Source organism: Phalaenopsis equestris, unplaced genomic scaffold (genome assembly GCF_001263595.1).
Source record: "Phalaenopsis equestris unplaced genomic scaffold, ASM126359v1 Scaffold000182, whole genome shotgun sequence".
Lineage (NCBI taxonomy): Eukaryota > Viridiplantae > Streptophyta > Magnoliopsida > Asparagales > Orchidaceae > Phalaenopsis > Phalaenopsis equestris.
The window spans coordinates 92,282-112,200 of NW_018164624.1; the positions used below are offsets into that span (position 1 = coordinate 92,282).

Consider the following 19,919-nt stretch of genomic DNA (forward strand, 5'->3'; position numbering starts at 1 on the left):
AGTTGAGAAGATTCAAATTCAATTATGTATCAATCCGAATCTGATCTTTTGCAAGAAGGATAAAGTTGACGAGGTTAATGCTAATAAATTTTAATAAAATTAAAAAATTCATAAAAATTTAAAAATATAAAATTTTAAAATTAAAAATCACTAGAAATAGAAAATATATTGTTTATTTGTCACCAACAAAATATAAGAGATTGTTGATCCCATAAGCCCGTGGCATCTTACATATTGATGATCACAAATTACCCAATGAACTAAAACTTCTAATTTCTTTAATTAAGTATTTGTTGAAAAGAAGTATATCATCAAAATGAACCACACAAAATTTGTATTTATGGTAGAAAAATGTTATATATTTGATATATAAAGCCACATAACATAAAATATCAAAAGTATTATGGGCAAGCAATCGATGAATAATATAATTTCAGCATAAGACAAATTAGATATCACTGTAATCAAACCACTAATTTATCCCATCATTAAGATAAACCATCTTTCTAATATTATTTAGTGACTTATCAGCAACTATTTAACAAGATATTTCAATAAATATAAGTGTGACCATATCTACAATAATAACAAAAATAAAATAAGTAAAACTAGCCTCTCTAGTAGTTTGTGGCTATTCTCAAATTTATTGCAGGTCTTTACAAATAACTATGACGCTGCAAAAATTCAGAGACTTAAGATCAATATTTAAAATTGCACGATTGGGTATTTAAGCATTTTCTATTTATAAAGAGGCGTATACTTCGAAGCATTTTAAGATAAAAGCTTCACAGTTTGAAAATTTTGTAATATCAAAATAAACGTTAAAAATTAATATATTAGCCTCATAATTTACAAATATAATAAAATAAATATTAGCATACATAGTAAGAAGTAATCAATTACACTTATACAAAATAACAAATTGCAGAAGACGTCTAGTATCATGTAACAATTTGTAAAAAACAAAAGTATGACATAAACATCAACTGATAAAACTAATACAAAACAGAAAATGAAAATTGTAGAATTCAACCCTTGAAGGAAATTTGCTTTAGGAAGAAATTTAATTCCTTCACTTAGAATATACTATAATATTGGAGTTTATTTGTATTTCCTATTTTATGTTCATCCCAATTTAGAGGGATTGTTATTTTATTTATGGTTTTCATTAGACTCCTATTTTATGTTGTGTAGTGTAATGTTTGGAAGAAGAGAATAGAATTATTTTTATAATTTATTCATGGTATCAGAGCCTCATCTTTATGGTTGGAATCATTCATCTTTGTCATCTGCATGACCTGAATCATGTGTTTGGATAGCGTGTTTGCCTCATCTGAATCCTGAGTCTGGACTCGTCTGCTTTGTTTGTGTTGATCGACTCGTGCATCTTAGACCACTCGTTAGCCATGTTGCTCCTTGTGATGGGGTTAGGCCGAAATTGCTAGCATCGCATTTTCCATTACATTCTGGTGTGGTTTGCTACGACTTCATTTTGAGTGTCATCTGCTTCAGTCTACATCGTTGGTTGTTGGTATCATAAATTTACAAAATCCAGCTCTCATTTGGTCGTCGCAGCCTTTCCAATAGCCATTCAACAGCTGAATCCTCCCTGCGACCACCAGAATCCCAACAGTTGCCCTACAGGCCCTCCTTTGCAAGCTTCCTTTTCAACCTCGAAATCGTGAGATTGCACAAGCATCGTAGCTCCTCCATTTCTGCAACAAGAAACAACCTTGTCCAGCCTTATACGTGCATAGGGTTTATGACCAAGTACTGAATGAAGGCCTCTAGTTCTACTACAGAGATTAGTTGAATCTGATCTTTTGCAAGAAGGATAAAGTTGAATGAAGGCCTCTAGTTCTACTACAGAGATTAGTTCTGAATCAGAGAGCATAAATTCTATCTAAACAGCCCCTAAACTCTATCTTTATCACAAACCATAAACTCAATGGTCATAATTTTCTTTAATGATCACAATCTGTGTTTATGTACTTTTGTGAAAAAGGAAAAGAGGAACATCTCAGAAAAAAATGTGCAGTTCCTCAGTTTATTGATCCTAATCATCGCTCATGAAAGATTTAATATCACATGGTCATGCCTTGGTTGATCAACTATATGACCACAAAAGTTGGAGAATTTTTTTTGCTTTAGGGTAGTATAAAAGATTTGGAAAACAGCTCATGAGACATATTCTAGTACCGAAAAACACTACAAAATTATTTCAGATTGAGACAATAGCATGAGCTCTAACAAGAAGAGTTGTGTTACTCAATACTTTAACACACTATCAAGGTATTGGTTACAATTAGATATGTATGATTCATATGTATGAAAGTGCCCGAAAGATGCTATGACATATTAAACAATAGTGGAGAAAAAAAGGATGATCATGTTCTTAATGGGGTCTAAATAAGAACTTCGATGAGGTTAGAGGGAAAATCATGGAGATGAGGCCCTCCCTACCACTAGGGAAGCCTTTGTTGAATTTAGAAGAGAAAAAAGCAAGAAGAAGCTCATGATGGCAAAAAGTGTGGGTTTATTTAGCACTAAAAGCATGGCTCTATACACACACAACTCACCCCATGATACAAAGCCAGTGAAGAATCATCCATTGCTTGAATATTGTAAGAAACTTGGCCAAACAAAACATAAGTGTTGAAAACTACATGGCAAACTTATACATTAGAAACCTGAACAAGGGAGGAAGAAACAATACAGCAAGGCACATGCTATTGCCCCTTCTGATGGATTGACCGACCCTAGTCCCTTCACCAAGAATAGCTAGAGGTGTTGAAGAAGCTTCTTACTAGCACTGCTGAGTAGCTTACCGACTTGATGACACACCAAGATATCATATCCTCCACTTATCTTGCTAACAATGAAAGATCTCGGCCTTGAATAACAAATTTAGGCACTTCTTATTGCATGCAAAGAGACATTTCTCTTATATCCTCCACTTATCTTGCTAACAATGAAAGATCGCCTTGGATAACAAATCAAGTGCTTCTTATTTCATGCATAGAGACATTTTCTCTTATCAACTACAAAGAGATCACAAAATCCCAATTTTTTAGACTTATCAATTTATCTTACTTCAGGATTTCACCAAAAATATTTATATTTCTTCTGTGCTATATATTCCCCAACTAGATTACAACTTTCTTTCAATTAGCAAGCTAACTCGTTGTGTTATTAAATTCCATTCTAACTCATGAATTTCAGGTGATTGATTCGAGGAAGGTGATTAGCAATGCAGAATTGCATCAAGGTCTATAAATGATCAATGAGAGATATTCTCTTAACACACATCTTCTCCACCATCTTCTTCTTATATTCTCGAGTCTATTGTGTATGGGCCTATTGAAAGTTAAGTTTTATTATGGCATTTTCATCTGGGTCATCCTTGAAGCCAAACCATAATAGGAAAAGCAAACAGGTGTTTACAACCAAACACGCTTAAAAGAGAAATTACAACAAACACCAATGCAATGAAAAGCGGGCCAGACTGGTCAGTTCAACTGGTTGGATCATGAAACGAGCTCTTTGTCGGTCTGGTTGCCCAATTTAATCGGCCAAGACAAAAATCAGAATTGAATCAGCTCAGATCGTAGTTGAACCATAGAGCCATGCAACCGACAGCGGTTACAAGTTAATGATTTGTAGTTTATTTAAGCTAGCTAGGCACATTTTGAGCGAAAGAGGGCTCTCTAACTCTAAGAGGCGAACAAGAGCGGTGGAGCACTGCATGACTCTGGACAAAAGACTGCAACTCTCATATTTATCCTCCTTTTGCTCACCTACCAAAAACCATTTAGGTAACCCTCATCGATTCCCCCCTTTCTCCATCTACTGGCGACGGCTGGTCATGGTTCGTGATTGTAATTCTTTTAACTATGGGAACACTAGCTAACAGCACTTATGGGAACACTGATTGTAAGCCTTTTATTTTTTTTTGTTTGGCAGGATTTGGGTAGAGAGCATGAAATAATGCCACTGATCGGTCCTTCACAAGTTCTCATGTTCATAGGCTCGCAACACTTGCATTCACAAAATTATTTATTTGCAAGGCTCTGATTTGAGGTATTTGTGTATTTGACTATTTCGGTTTCCAGTTCTGGCTTTAATTTACTTGGTTTTCTCTATGTAAATATACAAGCATTGGATGGTATGTATGTAAATGGCTAAACGCAGACTAATTAGATTATAAGCCATGGGAAATTAATGGTGAGAGTGAGAATAAATTGGACAGTTGGCATCATGGTTATTGGACAAAAGTCTCATTTTAATCATGGCCCAGTTCATAGTCAAGCTTTATACGAAGCTATGATACAATCATATTTATTTTTTGTTTTAAAAGTTCAATTTTTTCAACCATGTTTTTAATCACATAACAGAGATGAAGCAATCACATGTCTTTGGATTGGAGAGCACGAAATTCCTCTACTGTTAACTTATGCTAGTTAGCATCTGTAGCAAACATGATATAGGTTATAGGATCACTACTTTAAGTAGTGGAGGATAGGGGTGTAAACGAGCCGAACACGAGCGAGCCCTTGGCTCGTGTTTGGCTTGTTTATATTTCGAGCTAAGAAATTGTGTTCGTGTTTGACTCGTTACGATTATTTGAATCTAATTTAATAATTTTTATTCTATTTTATTAATTAATACTTTTGATTGATTATAAATCTTTGTAGCCTTGTAGTTAATTAAATTTTTTAAAAATATACTCATTAATATATATATATTCTATTTTATTAATTAATACTTTTAATTGATTATAAATCATTGTAGCTTCGTAGTCAATGAAATTTTTTAAAAATACTACTCATCAAAGATTTAGATATATATATATATGATTGATTAGTAGTATTTCAAGCCAAAACGAGTCGAACATGATATTTGTTCGTGTTGTTCCTGTTCAGCTCGTTAACTTAGCGAACGAGCCGAACATATTTGTTCGTGTTGTGCGTGTTCAGCTCGTTAACTTAGCGAACGAGCCGAACACGAGTTGTTCGCGAACAACGAGCCGTTTTGACAGCCCTAATGGAGGAAGGTTTAAAGAGGAGATGGGAAGATAATAATGAGTGTGAAAATTTAAGTGGGGAGATTATGTTAATTAAGATAAGTATGAGGGCGAGTAGGATGTTTAAAGTGGAGGAATATTATGTTGTAAGGATTAAGAATGATAGGGAAAATGTAATTTACTAAATATTATTTTGCTAAAAAGTTAAATAATTCTTTGTGATTAAATCAACATTAATGCCACAACATTGATATAACTATACTTTTGATTTATCGAGGGAGTACTCCATGGCCCATGCCTCGACTTGCATGCATGTTTTTCTCTTATCAAATTCTTGGTTTTACAAGGTTACACAGATAGTAGGTTAGAAGAAATCGTTCCAGGGATTTTATCTTAATTTGTCATTTGGAATATGATTAATGCCAAACTTTGTAAGCTTATTCAATATTTTAACAAATTTCTGATTGAATGTTGTGTTTGATTATACTTATTTTTAATTATCAAGTACATATTATATTATTCTTTTCTAATATTTGGGTCACAAAATTTTGTTAGAATAGAACCATCTCAAATGCAACCTATTATTTCGACACATGGTGTTCGTGAGAAAATGGATATTGCTTGAAATCATTTTAGTAAAACTAGAAATTATAATGGAAAAAAAAACAGTAAAAGTGTTTGTTCTGTGGAATTACCTACAAATGCAGAAGTGTTAATAGAATAAAACAATACCTTGCTGGAGTAAAGCAAAATATCGCAGCTTGCAAAAAGTACCATATGATGACGTTATCAAATGCAAGTGAATTTAAAAGAAATATCTAAAAAGAAACAGGAAAAAGACACTGAAAATATAGAAACATATGGAAAAAAAGGTAGCAACCAAGGAAGTAATTCCTCCATTTTCAAATCTCAGAACTCAACTGCACATGATAAATAAATTGATAAACGAAAAATAAAGATTGATGAAGCAAAAAATTATTTTGCTCCAAGAACAAAACTAGTGTCACAACCGTCCTTGAAAAATGTACTAGCGTCTAAAGAAGCTATTCAACATGCTGATATGGCACTTGCAAGACTGTCTTTTGATTATTAAATACCTTTTAATGCATTAAATTCATTTTTTTGCACAGAAATCCATTGATGTGGTTGCTCCGATTAAGCCTAGATACCAACGTTTTTATTATAGAATGACGGTAAATTTTTTGAGAGACTGTAAAAATGAATGCAGAACATTGTTGGAAAAAAACAGGATGCACATTAATGGATGGTGGATGGACAGACAATAGAAGTAGAACATTAGTTAACTTTCTCATTTATTGTCCACGTGGTGTATCATTTTTAAAAATTGTTGATGCATCTGATATGACAAAGGATGTGAAGACTCCATGAGCTTTACTTGAGGAGATTGTTGAGTAGGTCGGTGAAGAGAATATAGTTCACAATGTAACCGATAATGTAGCAAAATATAAAAAAGTCAGAGAATTGTTCTATGAGAAATATAGGAATATCTATTGGTCAACTTGTTTTGCACATTATTTGAATTTGATTTTAAAATTTATTAGTGAGATGTCTCTAATCAAAGAACTTGCTAAAAATGCTTCAAAGGTGACAATATTTGATTATAATCATGTCTTTCTATTATCATGGTTGCCAAAAGGACAGACTGGAAAGAGATAGAATGCCTAGAAGCAACTCGCTTTGCAACTACTTTAATTACATTAAAGTGTTCATGATCACAAGCACTTGTTACAAGTAAAAGTTTGATTGATTCAAAACTATCAAAGACCGTTATAAAAAAGGCAACTTCTGTCGTATTGGAATTTATGTTTTGGAATGACAGTTTCATAATATCAATAATATTAAAGCATTTAGTAAGATTACGATGGGTGGTTGATTCCAATGAGAAACATTCAATTGGTTTTCTATATGATGAAAGGAACAAGGCAAGAAAAGCATCTTGTTCAAGAATAAAAAAATGTTGTAAAACTAGTATACCTATATTATTAAAAGGAGGTGGGAATGTCAGCTTCGATGAGGCATTCACTCGACTGTTTATTTCTTAAGCCAATATTTTCAATTTCATAGCGAAAACTATTGTCAAAAACCTTAAGTCGTGCAAGGTCAAGTTCAAATTATTAGAAATAAAGACATATACAGTAAACCAAAACTTTTAATGAATGAAGTTAGGATTTATCAGGAAAATTTGGAGAGTTTTAGGCAACCAATGGCTCTAACTATGGCTAAAAAAAATGCAATCTCGTATTTTTTTCATAATCTATTGTATTGTCGTTATAATATATATGCATCTTTTTAAAACTAATAAAGAGTTTATAGCATGTAGATGAATGGTGGAAGATGTTTGGCTCTAACTGCTTCAAACCTAAAAAAAATTGATTATTCGTATTTTTAGTCGGAAATCTTCTTTCTCTGGATGTAAAAGGAATTAGAGCATTTTTTAGCAAATTCACACAAAGAGAAGAAACTCTTGAGCATCAAAAACTAAATGATCTTGTATATGCTCGATATAATCTTAATTTGATAAATATGCATGTTTTAACTTTTTATCTATATTTAATATTGCAATTTACTAACTATAATGATATTATATGAACTAAATATTTAAATAAAAAATCTAATTTATTTTTGTAGGTTGCACCTGAAGAAAAAAAACTATGATCCGTTGGACTATACAAGCATTGAGAATATAACTTTTTTTAGTAGAAGATGAGAAAATACCTAAACTTGTTTATGATAAATTAGAAAAGAAATATATGATGTGTAATTCCAACTTCTGCAAAGCCAAACATAACATGTAAGTCAAATTCACACTAAATTTTTACTTAAATTTAAATGTAAAATTTGGGTAAAATGATAATTTATTTTGTATATTTGATCGTTACATGAAGATGATTATGGTGATGTTGAAGCTGAAAATGAAACACTTGAATCTAAAGACATTGAAACATATGATGATACAGTTTTAGAGATGCAATATATGAGGATGCAAATTTTGGGATGATATTTAGATTTGTTTGACTATTTATGGTTTTTTTTTTTTTAATATAAAAACTCTGTATATGATTAAATCATGATTTTGGTGATTTAAGACTTTTGAGAACTTTTATGTTAAATTGTAATTGTGCATTTTTAATCTATTTATGCATTTTGCTATTGAATTGTGCTATTAAACCATTGCAAAAGCTAAGTGCCCTAGATATGCTATTTGATGGAACAAAGGGGAATTTGAACTCCTGAACCTCACTTTTCAACATCTTCAAGAAAGCATGTGAATTGTGTCTGCTTTTCTCTTTTTTTTTTTTTTTTTGGTAGTAATTTTCTTTCTGATTTTTTTTTTATTTTCATACTCACATAAGAATTGTACAACATGTATGTAAATGGCCTTTTTTTATTAGTTATCTTCATACCAGATTGCTCAGTTGGGATGTTGTTTTACATTGCACATCTCATCATCCTACAAATCCTATGAAGTTTGAACTGGCTATACATCCCATTTTGCAGGTATGTTAAAGATTAAGATGTTTCTTTTCTAGTTTATTGAAATGTTTAATTTCATGAAATTATGGGCTTTGAATTGAGGTTCATCAAAGTTTTGAGTTATATTTATGGATTTTGCATCGATCTTCTTTGTGTGTTGACATGGTAACTACTAATTTTCTCAAATTTCTAATTCATACCTTGGTTTCTATATGGAGCATTAACAAACATAGCACACAATTTTGATGTACTTATATATCACACACCTAAACATTCATATGTAGATACATATCACTCAAATCTTTAATATCATATAAAAAATAGTATTATTAGTATCATTTGTGTCTGCTTTCTCATTTTTACTACTTATTTTAATATCATATAAAATATGTCAATACTTAGTAGTTTTATTTTTGTGATTGTATTTGTAAATATACTACTTGTGATTGTATACTAATTATTTATCTTTATTTTTAAATTAGCATTATTACATCATTATTGTGTCATTTAGGTTTTATTTAATTGATTTTTTTATTTATTATGTCATCTAGTTTAACCCCTGTATAATAAATGAACATTGAACCTCTCATTATTTCGATTTGATGTCCGGTCCGATTTCACAACCTTAACAAATACAACAAAAACACATACTAGGGCTCGAACCGTGGGTGGAGGAGTTTGGCTAGGCGGTCAGGGAATGGTGGTAGAAGGCTGAAGTGGGATATGGTTTGTTGAGACAGAAAAACGAGGGGCTGAAATTGTGTTGGCAGCAAAGCGGAAGACATGGCATGTCAGCGGCAGTGAAGTGGAGGGTTGGGACAGCGAGAGCCAGCCAAGGGGAAGGGCTGTGAATCTGCAGCAGTGAGGGTAGGGGCGCAATGACTAAAAGAGGTAGCTTGGTGGCGGACCTAAAGAGAAAAGTTAGCAATGTTGTTGTCTTAAGCGGCTACAGCAAGTACGAATGACTGGACATCGACCGAAACAGCGAGGCGAGGGAGGAAATAGTGGCAGTGACGAAGGTGGAGAGTTAGGATTACGAAGAGGGAAGTGAAGGCAATGGCGGTGGCTGGAAAGATTGCAAATGAGTTGAGGAAGAATAAATAACCCATCGAGAACATGCTACAGCCACCACTCGATCAATTGTAAGTAGATCATCACCTAGGACAAGTTATTGTCGGAACACTTCTCACCTTTAAATACAACCCTAGAAAGGGAAACCCTAGACGTCGGTTGTCCTAACAGAAAACATTAAGAAAACTACCTAAACACAAAGACAACATACTTATAAACCTAGAGTAAATATAAGAGGTCTCCATAGGGTGGGCGACAACCAGATGTAATTGTCCTAATTGAAAACATTAAGAAAACTACCTAAACACAAAGGCAACATACTTATAAACCTAGAGTAAATAGAAGAGGTCTCCATAGGGTGGGCGACAACCAGATGTAATCAGGAGGGCTTATCACCCCACAATCCTGCAAGAAAAGATGCCCGCGTGTTGTCTCGCACTGAACAGTGTCTTGCAGGGAATCGTGGTCTTACTGGGGAGGCAGGGGTAAATATACACCCGTGTTAATCCTAATTTTTATTATGTTGCAAAGTTGTACCCTCATTTCTTTATTAATAAAAAACAAGAGTATTATAAAAGTGAAAACTGCCAGTTGGCTAACTGTCTTGGTACAAACCTCATATATCTTCTCTATCATCTACAGTGACATTTGAAAACTATCAAAATTGAAAATCATCAATGAAGCCAAATAGTTTGTCTCATTCATTGATGATCACACTAATACTAGTTAGATATTCCTCTTGAAGGCCATATCTAAAACTACACAAATCTTTCAATCCTCCCATGACATGATTTAACCTCAGTTTCAATGTAAAATTTAGTTCTCAAAACTGATAATGCAAATGAATATTGCAACTCGATCCTTGAACATTACCTTGAAAAGAATGGTATCGTCTATGTGAATTCCTGTGTTGAGACCCGACAATAAAATTGGATTTATTAGGGAAATAAACATTTCCTTGAGATATTTAAGTCTATGATGCTTTCTCACAATGTTACAAAAAAAATTTTTGGGAGATGCACTTCTCACATTCACCTAACGCCCTCATTAATAGAATGTCAAACAGTGTCCTTGGATTTAAATCCCCAATCCATATTTTGATGAAAACTCATGTTTGATTCTTCTCATTCAATCATCCTCTAAAAATATTTGGCTATACCCTCATGTTTGAATCTTCTCATTCAATCATCCTCTAAAAATATTTGGCTATTTTGATCACATTCACCAGCCAAACCGCACATTGCTTGACCCAAAATCCATCAAATGTATCTTTTTTTAGTTATGCTTATATCAAAAAGTGGTACAAATATTATTCTCCCATTACTAAAAAATATTACAACTCTATAGATGTTACATTCTTCGAAAAATAATCCTACCAGCTCTAATCTAAAATTGAGAGGGAAACTTTTGGTGGAAATTAAATTTGGGACACTACTCTGGATACCCACATTGGAATCACCATAACCTATTCTACTTCCCTTTAACTATCCTGTCTCTGAAATTCCACCATTTGAGATTTTCCAACCTGAGATTGACAATAAGAAAATGCACAAGGAACTCATGTGTACACTAGGAGGAAAAAATCCACTGAGTAGGATAAAGACAATATTCAACCACAGGAACGTTCATAACCAAACCTCAATCCACACTTCTCTGAAGTTCCAAGGAAGATGAAATTGAATGGAGAAGACAAGGAATGTAGCACTAATTATCCTATCCAAGAGTATGTTGCCAATGAGAAATTATCATCACATTATAAAATTGTTATATCTAATCTTGATAGTGTGTAGATACCCAAGTCTATTCATGAACCACTTCAAAGTTGGAATATAAAATGATAATCGAAGAGGAGATCCAGTAACTTGATCTAAATGACACATGAACCTTTACAAACCTTCCTCCAGACAAAAGGCACATTGGGTGCAAATGGGTGTTCAATATCAAATACAAAACAGATGGAAGCATTGAGAGGTTCAAGGCCGAGTTGGTAGCCAAGGGTTTCACTCAGTCATATGGGATTAGACATTTTCATCAATGGAGGAGCTAAACACTGTAAGAGCTTCTTTCTCCTTAGTAGTGAATAAAGAGTGGAATCTGCATCAACTAGATATCAAGAATATCTTTTCGAATGAAAATCTTGAAGAGGAAAAGTATATGAAAATCCCATCAGAGCTGCAAAATGGTTCAAATAAACATCTAATTTATAAACTAAGAAAGTCACATTATGATCTCAAACAATCTCCAAGGGCTTTGTTTGACAAGTTTGTTAAAGCTATGAAATCTAATGAGTATATTCAATGTCAAACTGATCATACACTGATCATAAAACATACACAATGAGGAGTAAGAAAGCTATACTCAATATCAGTGTAGATGATATGATCCAGATGGGCAATAGTGAAAAAAGATTGGGAAGAATAAGGATGTTCTTGCCCCTGAATTTGAAATCAATGATCTAAAAGCTATGAGATACTTTAAGTGCATAGAAGTGGTCAAGTCCAGGAAAGAAATTGTGATATCTCAAAGAAAGTGCATCTTAGACCTATTAAAAGAGACAAGAATACTGAGAAATGAACGTATTGAGGATCCTATGAATTTCAACAAAAAATTACATTTAGAGATAGGAAAAACACTAGTGAAAAAAATGTAGATCGCAGAGATCGGTAAGAAAGTTTATCTACGTATGACACTAAACCTAATATCGCTTATTCTGATAGCATTGTGAGTCAACATATGAATAATTCAAATGAAGATCATTTGAAGATGATTTACATAATATTGAGGCTTCTAAAGAAGATCTTTAGTTGAAGGTTATTGTTTAAGAAATCAGGCCACATGAAGATGGAAGTTTACACTAATACTAGTTGAGCAAAAGAACTCGCTGACAAAAGATCAGCTACTGGGTATTGTTCCTAGGTAAAAGAAAATCTTTTCATAAGGAGCAAGAAGCAAGTAATAATCCTTAGAAGTACTGCAGAATCTGAGTATCGGGCACTTGCTTTGGGAATTTGTGAAGGAATGCGAATTCAAATGTTACTAAATGAGTTGAGATGCACCATGATCAATCCCATAAAAATGTTTTGTGACAGCTAGACCGTCATTAGTGTTGCAAAGAATCTTGTACAACATGACAAAAAACAAACACATTGAGATTGATAGACATATTATCTCTAAAAAGTTCAATGGTGGCATTATACACTTAGTCTCCAACTCATCTTCAAGTTGTTTGTCTTCACTAAATCCCTAACTCCAAGCTGCTTTGCTGAGTTGAATACAAAGTTGGGTCTTTACAACATCTATGACCTAGCATGAAGGGAACATGGAATTTCGTCCCAATAGGAAATCTGTTTTAGGAAGGAATTTATTTCCTTCTCTCAAAATCTACTACAATAATGGTGTTTCCTTTATTTGTATTCCCTATTTTATGTTCTTCCCTATTTAGAGGAATTCTTATTTTATTTTTATTTGTTTGTGTGAGTATGTGTGTGTGTGTGTGTGTTGAGTAGTGTAATGTTTGGAACAAGAGAATAAAGTTATTTTTCTAGTTTCTTCAAAACTAACATAAAGCATCAAAATAAAATAAGATACAAGATGAGTTTATCATAAGACATTCCTCTTTCCTATTGTCCAACGCAAAAAACATCCATAGATCTAAATAAGAATATAATTAATAATCAAAACTCAAAAGCAAAAAACACTCTCATCACTCGGAAGGTCTTCAATGGAGTTTTCATCCTAATGAATTATTTTCTCCCCTATCACTTCTTCAATTGAGTCTAATTTTTCTCATTTTTATTACTCTTCTTTAAACTAAGTCATGTTTCTTTTCCTTATTTAGTAATAATCAAAATTAAATATTCATTAAAGTTTAATATAATTAAATAGTCAGCAATCAATCTATTCATGCAATAATATAGCCCCGACTTAATATCAAGATTAGTAGACTTGTTCTCAGCATATTAAAATTGAAGGTTAGGAAAATATTCAGCAGCAAGCAAATGGCACTAGAGCTAAAGCTCCCATTTCTCATAATTGATATCATAGAACTTTCTATAATTGAATTTTTTCCTCCTGCATTATGGACTATCAACTCATTGGCCCCATCCACAGCATTATAAATAAAGCACATTTCTGGCTTTTTTACTGCATCCATAATCCTCAAAATTTAAATCAATAGACTTGTGGTTGTTATTGCATACATGACACTAGACTAAAACATTTCATTTAAAATATCTTTACTGTTTTCTTTTTCCCCAACTTTGCTCGTGCACAGCTAAGCCACTGAGTGTAAGTGACACAGCCCCCAATGATTGCATAGCTTCCAATGCACATTGTAGAGTCAAATAAGTTATAGTAAATTTTATTCTAACACGGCGTAGAAGTTCTTTCTATAAAAACTTTCTCATCAATGACAATATCCAAAAATGGCCGCAAATAATTTTATTAATCTTATTTGTTTTGGCCAAAGAATTTTTTATAGAAAAAGTCAAAAGGCTTCTCTAAAATCAAGTCGATGCAGTATGCAACACATTTCAAACATAGATGATTTTTCTTCTCGACCAACTTATTCACAGTTGCTCTACAAGAACTATATTATCTATCACAATCAAGACCACCATATGTTCTCCAATTTCCTATCACTCCATTAAGTAAAAAATATAGTCTTTGTTCTTAATTTGATCATTAACTTTTAGAGATTTTATAAAAAATGTATAGTAGAATATATTAAACAAAATATTAAGGAAATTTCTATTTTATGTCTGGCCACCCATCAGATATGATAGTCACCCCAGTCTAAATCTTAGTCATTTTAATATCCTATTCCTTCTTATGTATTGCTCTTCTCCTCCTTACACATGTCCTCAAACCAGAAATGGACAGGGTTTTCAAGCCTCTATCATAAACACCTATTGAACAAATCATATTGAAATAAGAAGGGGAGATTGCCACATTAAGTGGAATGTATTCTCTCATAAAAAAAATATATCGTAATATCCATGCAGACGCGTTTATGTACCTTTCTAACATGTTGTGGAGACATTTGAGCTACAACTGCGTCCTCTCCATGACTTATATCATCCTCCATATTTATCAAATAATGATTTAGGGAATTTCTTATACGTTTACTAGACATCGATTGTAAGTATGATGAGTATCAGACAATTGATTCACTCTCATAGCAGACATCATCCTTTCAATAAATAGTCATTAAGTAAGATCTTTTGATGATATCGACTTATTCATGTATGATTGGATCTCCTCTTTCACTACTTCTAACACTTTAGCACACGATACTATAGTTTTACATGAGCCAGAGAGATGTTCTTTCATCCTCACCGCCATTAACTACCTTCTCACAATAAATACATTTTAAATAAACATGTATTATCATTTTCTTTATTATCGACTTGTATACTATGTCTCCATGCTAGATCATTTTGACAACCAATTGTAGATTTCTTCTTACCTCTAACAATTTCTTATAAACCTTAGAATGAAATATTTGTTTCTATGTCTCCATGCTAGATCATTTTGGCAACCACTTGTAGCTTTCTTCTTACCTCTAGCAATTTCTTATAAACCTTAGAATGAAATATTTGTTTCGAAATTCAAACAAATTTGAACCAATGTAAATATTCAAAAAAAATTAAAAAAAAATTAGGTTTAGAGTTTTAGAAAATTTAAAACCATGTGAGACTTAACATGACTATTTGGTGAGGGAGCAATGATGACTAACAACAATGATGGCAACAACAAGTGGAGACGGTTGTGGTGCTAAAAGAAAAACTCAGAGACGACGGTGACGGAAGCAGTAGGTAGTGACAGCGACGGTGCAATGAATAGTTGGCTTATGCGCGATAGCAAACCCTAAGCAGCAAAGTGCTAGGATGGTCGATTGAGATGTCATGATACAGGAAATGGGAGATCTTGCGTGAGAGGATGCAGGTCGAGCATGGGTTATAGCGTCAAATTAAGTCGTCTACTGAACTATCTCATATAGAAAAAAACCTATACAAATGAGGCATGCACATCAATCTAACTGAGGCGTACACCTCGCCCGAGCTGCTTAAGGCATGTGCCTCAATGCTATTTTGGGCTCAATTGTGTTGAGACGTGGCTTATGGCTTATAATTATAACGGGTCTCAAGTAATTTTAAACAACACATGGGACTTCTAAAAATAATTATAACGAGACTACGCAAACTAATTTACAAACCTCCAAAATGTTTGTGGACTTTCGCAAACGTCAAAATGTAAGAAATTAGTTTGTAAGAGTTCGAGATTAAACTAAGACGAATAGTCATGCAATTTTTAAACAATGGTTGTTGGAATAAATATAAAAGAACTTGATTTATTATTTCTAATTAATTGGTTGAAATCTTAGTCACTTTATATAAATATTCAATTAAGGGACTAAGCTATTTTTGTGAATGCTACATGCCCCTAAGTGTCCCATCTCTATTCTCCTCAAATCAGCCACCAAGAAATTTTCTCTCAAAAAACCATATGTAAATTTGATATTTAAAGGAAGAAAAGCTTCCTTGTTTGATTATCCTGCAATCTCTCAATTTTTTGCTGACATCTTGATCTACATGTATAAAGCCATTTTCTCTCTTGTATTCTTTTTATCATTGATACCGTATTTTTTTCGTGTTTTGGTGGAGAACACAACAAAAAATACCCTTGGTGAGAGGGATATGAGGAGGTTGTCTCAGCGGAATGAAAGTTGTCCCAAAGTGAAGAGTGATGTAAGATTTTGTCTAACTTGTGAAAGTATTCAAAAAATTATTTTAATGTGGGGTGTGCAGAAAACCATAGATATGATGAATACATAAGCATGGATGTACGGCCAAACCATGAAAAAAACATTAGTTGTTTGTATGGCAGTTTGGTTTCTACATTTTGCTTGTCATTGCAATTTAATCATTGATATACTCTTCGATTGTAATTTTGATTTTCTTATTATTCAAGTCGCATTTAAGAAGTACTTATAATTTAGAAAAAGTGAAAATCCATGTAAACAAATATCAACTTGGTATTTATACATGAACATTTTTGTCAACTATCTAATGGAAGACTAAGAGTCCGTTTGGGGCAGCTTATAAGTGCGGGCGGCGTTTTCAAAACACCGTCGTACACTGTCGTACCGTTTGGTTCGAGCGTTTCGCCAGCTTATCCGAAACTGTATTTGGGTTTTTACACTAAATGCAGGTCGCGGGCCGACCCCTGCGGCCGGCCCGTGGGCCGCATTTTGGTCGCGGACCGACCCCTGCGGCCGGCCCGTGGGCCGCATTTTGGGATAAACAGCTTATCCTGAAACGCACAAGCTGCCCCAAACCGACCCTAAGCTCAAGCCTCATGTTAATATGTATCTTAACAAAAATGTTATGATTGCAAATATTCCATTAGCTTCCATAAATGTTCTTAGTTTCATTAGTAGTCTAAAATTTATTGACACCTGTAATTCCAATATTGGGAAAAAAAAGAAAAATAATTACAACATGCATATAAGCTCAAAAATATATTTTACTTATTTTTTTCTAAAGAATGATGGCGTTGATAGATTTGGCAATTATTTATTGCTAACAAATTAATGGAAGATAATTGAGCTGAGGTCTCTAACCAATAACCTAAACAAACTTAAACCCTCAAGTTATTTATTCCCTTCCAAACTGTTCCTCTTTATAATATTTCATTCCGTCCATTATCTTGATAATAGAACCTTCTTCAAATGCTAGTTAATGAGTCGCATCTAAGTCTCTCTGCCAAAATTTTGATCAATACTTCAAGTGCAGCCTCGTCCCGATTGCTTCAACGTAAAATCAAAAAGAATTGTTTGGGGCAGCGGTGCAGTACCGCTATGCGTTTTTCGATTGTTTGGTGCGGCGGTGCCACCGCGTCTTGCCGTGTTTTAACCAAAACGTGGGTCAACTTGACAACCCTGCGGCCCAGCATCCCTGTTTGGCTTTTTACAGACCTCTATTATCTTTCCAATCATTCGGCTTTAGCCCGTCCCTGACCAGGAAGCTGCGATCTTATCCTCCTCTTCCTCCTCTTCACTGACGTTGCTCACGTATCTGGTTCCTCTTCCTCCTCTTCTCTCGCGTTTCTCATGCTATCTGGTTCCTCTTTCTCGTCTTCCTCCTCTAATCCCCATCGGTAAGCATTTTTTCTTTTCTAATAAGTGTGAATGCTTGTTCGTTGGATTTGTGATATTAGATGTGAATGTTGTTCGGTAGTATGGATGTGTGGTATGTGGTTGTGTGGCTCAAATTTGCTAGCTCCAATTTGGTGTTGATATGGCAGTGTGGCTCGAATTTATTGTATGGCTTGATTTTTTTGTGGATGAGGCTGTGTGGGTGTGACAGTGTACTCAAATTTCTTGTATGTCTAGAATTTATTGGTTAAAGACAACCAAGAACTCTTTTTTTTTATAAGTTCTATCATTTTTTTTAGTGACTGATGGAATAATGGGTTGTCTTTTTAATCATTCGGGAAAGATGAACTTCGGGATTTCATAGACCTCCCGACGAGTGCTCTTCCACTGCAGACTACAATCTTCTCTACTGTCGTCACGTCGAGCACATAGCTGCTGGAGGCAGTTCTACAAGTGCCCGCAGTAGGCAGACGGTCCGAAGAAGTGTGACATCTTCCGGTGGGCAGACATTCCGGTAGATTCTATTGCCGATAGTGATCGGGGATGGATGGAATCCCCGGAGGGCGACGTAGCTCGGGACATATGCCGGATGGATTTTAAAATTAATATTATCATTTATTTAAATGTAATTTTCATAGTTTTTTTTTTTGTTTTTTTAGTTCACTTGGTAATCATTGTAATGTGAGGTGTGTATCTTATTTTTTATACTGTTCTGAACTAGTTTGTTTTTTAGTTCACTTGGTAATCACTGTAATGTGAGGTGTATCTTATTTTTTATACTGTTCTGAACTAGTTTTTTGTTTCTAAAGTATCAAATATAACAGCTCTGTTGCAGACAACATCACTGCACAGGGGCAGAATGTCATTTATCCAAAAACAGTCAATTGTTTTCAAACCGTTAAAAAAAACAATCAGTCAGTTTTCCCGTAGCAGCTTATTCGCAACATCTTCCTAAGGCAGACTGATAAGTTGATAAGCTGCAACTGCCCCAAACATACCCTTTATCTATCTTTTGAACTTGACTATCTATAAAGCACATTTAGGTGACAAAAAAGATCTAAATGTGGAAATGTTAATCACTTGCAAACCAAAGCATAATACAGACAGCTTGCATGTGTATAACAAAGCACAAAAAACATAATCAACAACAAGCAAGGATAAAAATATTTGAACTAATTGCAGTAAGTTCCAACAGCTTGATAATATATTTTTCATGCAATAGCCTGAAGAATCAAATAGAATTCTTTTAGAGCAGTAAGAAACGTTCTCACTGGCACAGAATGAACCAGAGTTTGGATTGTTATGATGAAGTCTTCTCATGGTTTAAGCATCACTAAATAAACAAACAAAGAATAAACCTAGTTCACGCAAAAGAATCTAAGCACAATTTAGTAATTAGCAAAAGAAAACCTATTTTCACCGCACTCATCTCAATCTAGTTCAACATCACATGCAGCATCGCTTACTTAACCACATAACGATTAGGTCAGCACAAAAACAAATCGAGAGATGGGGTGGGCTAACAGAGCAAACCTATAAGACGCAGCAGTCTTTCTCGGCGGTATCTGTCAATCAAAGTGTCAGAGATAAGAATATCATTTGGAATGGAAGGCATTGCTCGATTGCAAGAGATAATATGACTAAGATCGAGGTCACGGCGCTAGAAATTAGAGTAATACCACATAGACGTAGCACTCTTTGACGTGGAAGAGGATAAGTTCCACGGCCTCGAGTTCCTCCTCGTCATCCTCGCCTTTCGCTCCTTCCTTCGAGCTGCCGTCCGAATTGCGTTCGAGTTGTATGTGATTGTGCTCTTCTTCATCCATGAGCAACCCTTCCTGTCAAACTTGGAGATTTCTGATGCTTCCACAGTAAACGTTTCCTCTATTTCAAAATTGAGCTGCGGCGATGTGAAGACGTCTGACCTTTCCTTCCGTTTTACATTTGTTCGCAGATTCACGATACATTGCACACAATGACAAAATCTGTATATATATTACAGAACTCTTTAGGAAATTTTATTAATAATAATAATATACCTAAATAAGAACCTAAAAGAGAAAACATACTCTTTAGGAAATTTTATTAATAATAATAATATACCTAAATAAGAACCTAAAAGAGAAAACATACTCTTTAGGAAATTTTATTAATAATAATAATATACCTAAA

At 33.9% G+C, this 19,919-nt stretch overlaps 1 protein-coding gene across 1 annotated transcript in view; it reads right to left on the reverse strand.

Annotated features, from left to right (window-relative positions):
* LOC110022330 (uncharacterized protein At1g03900) overlaps nt 1-19,707 on the reverse strand; it is a gene marked incomplete in the record, with an annotated part of 41,233 nt that extends 21,526 nt beyond the window's left edge. Inside the window, 2 exon segments of the mRNA XM_020721207.1 lie at nt 19,281-19,312; nt 19,427-19,707. Coding sequence (XP_020576866.1) covers nt 19,281-19,312; nt 19,427-19,573 — 179 coding nt within the window.
* Between the last annotated feature and the right edge of the window lie 212 nt (nt 19,708-19,919).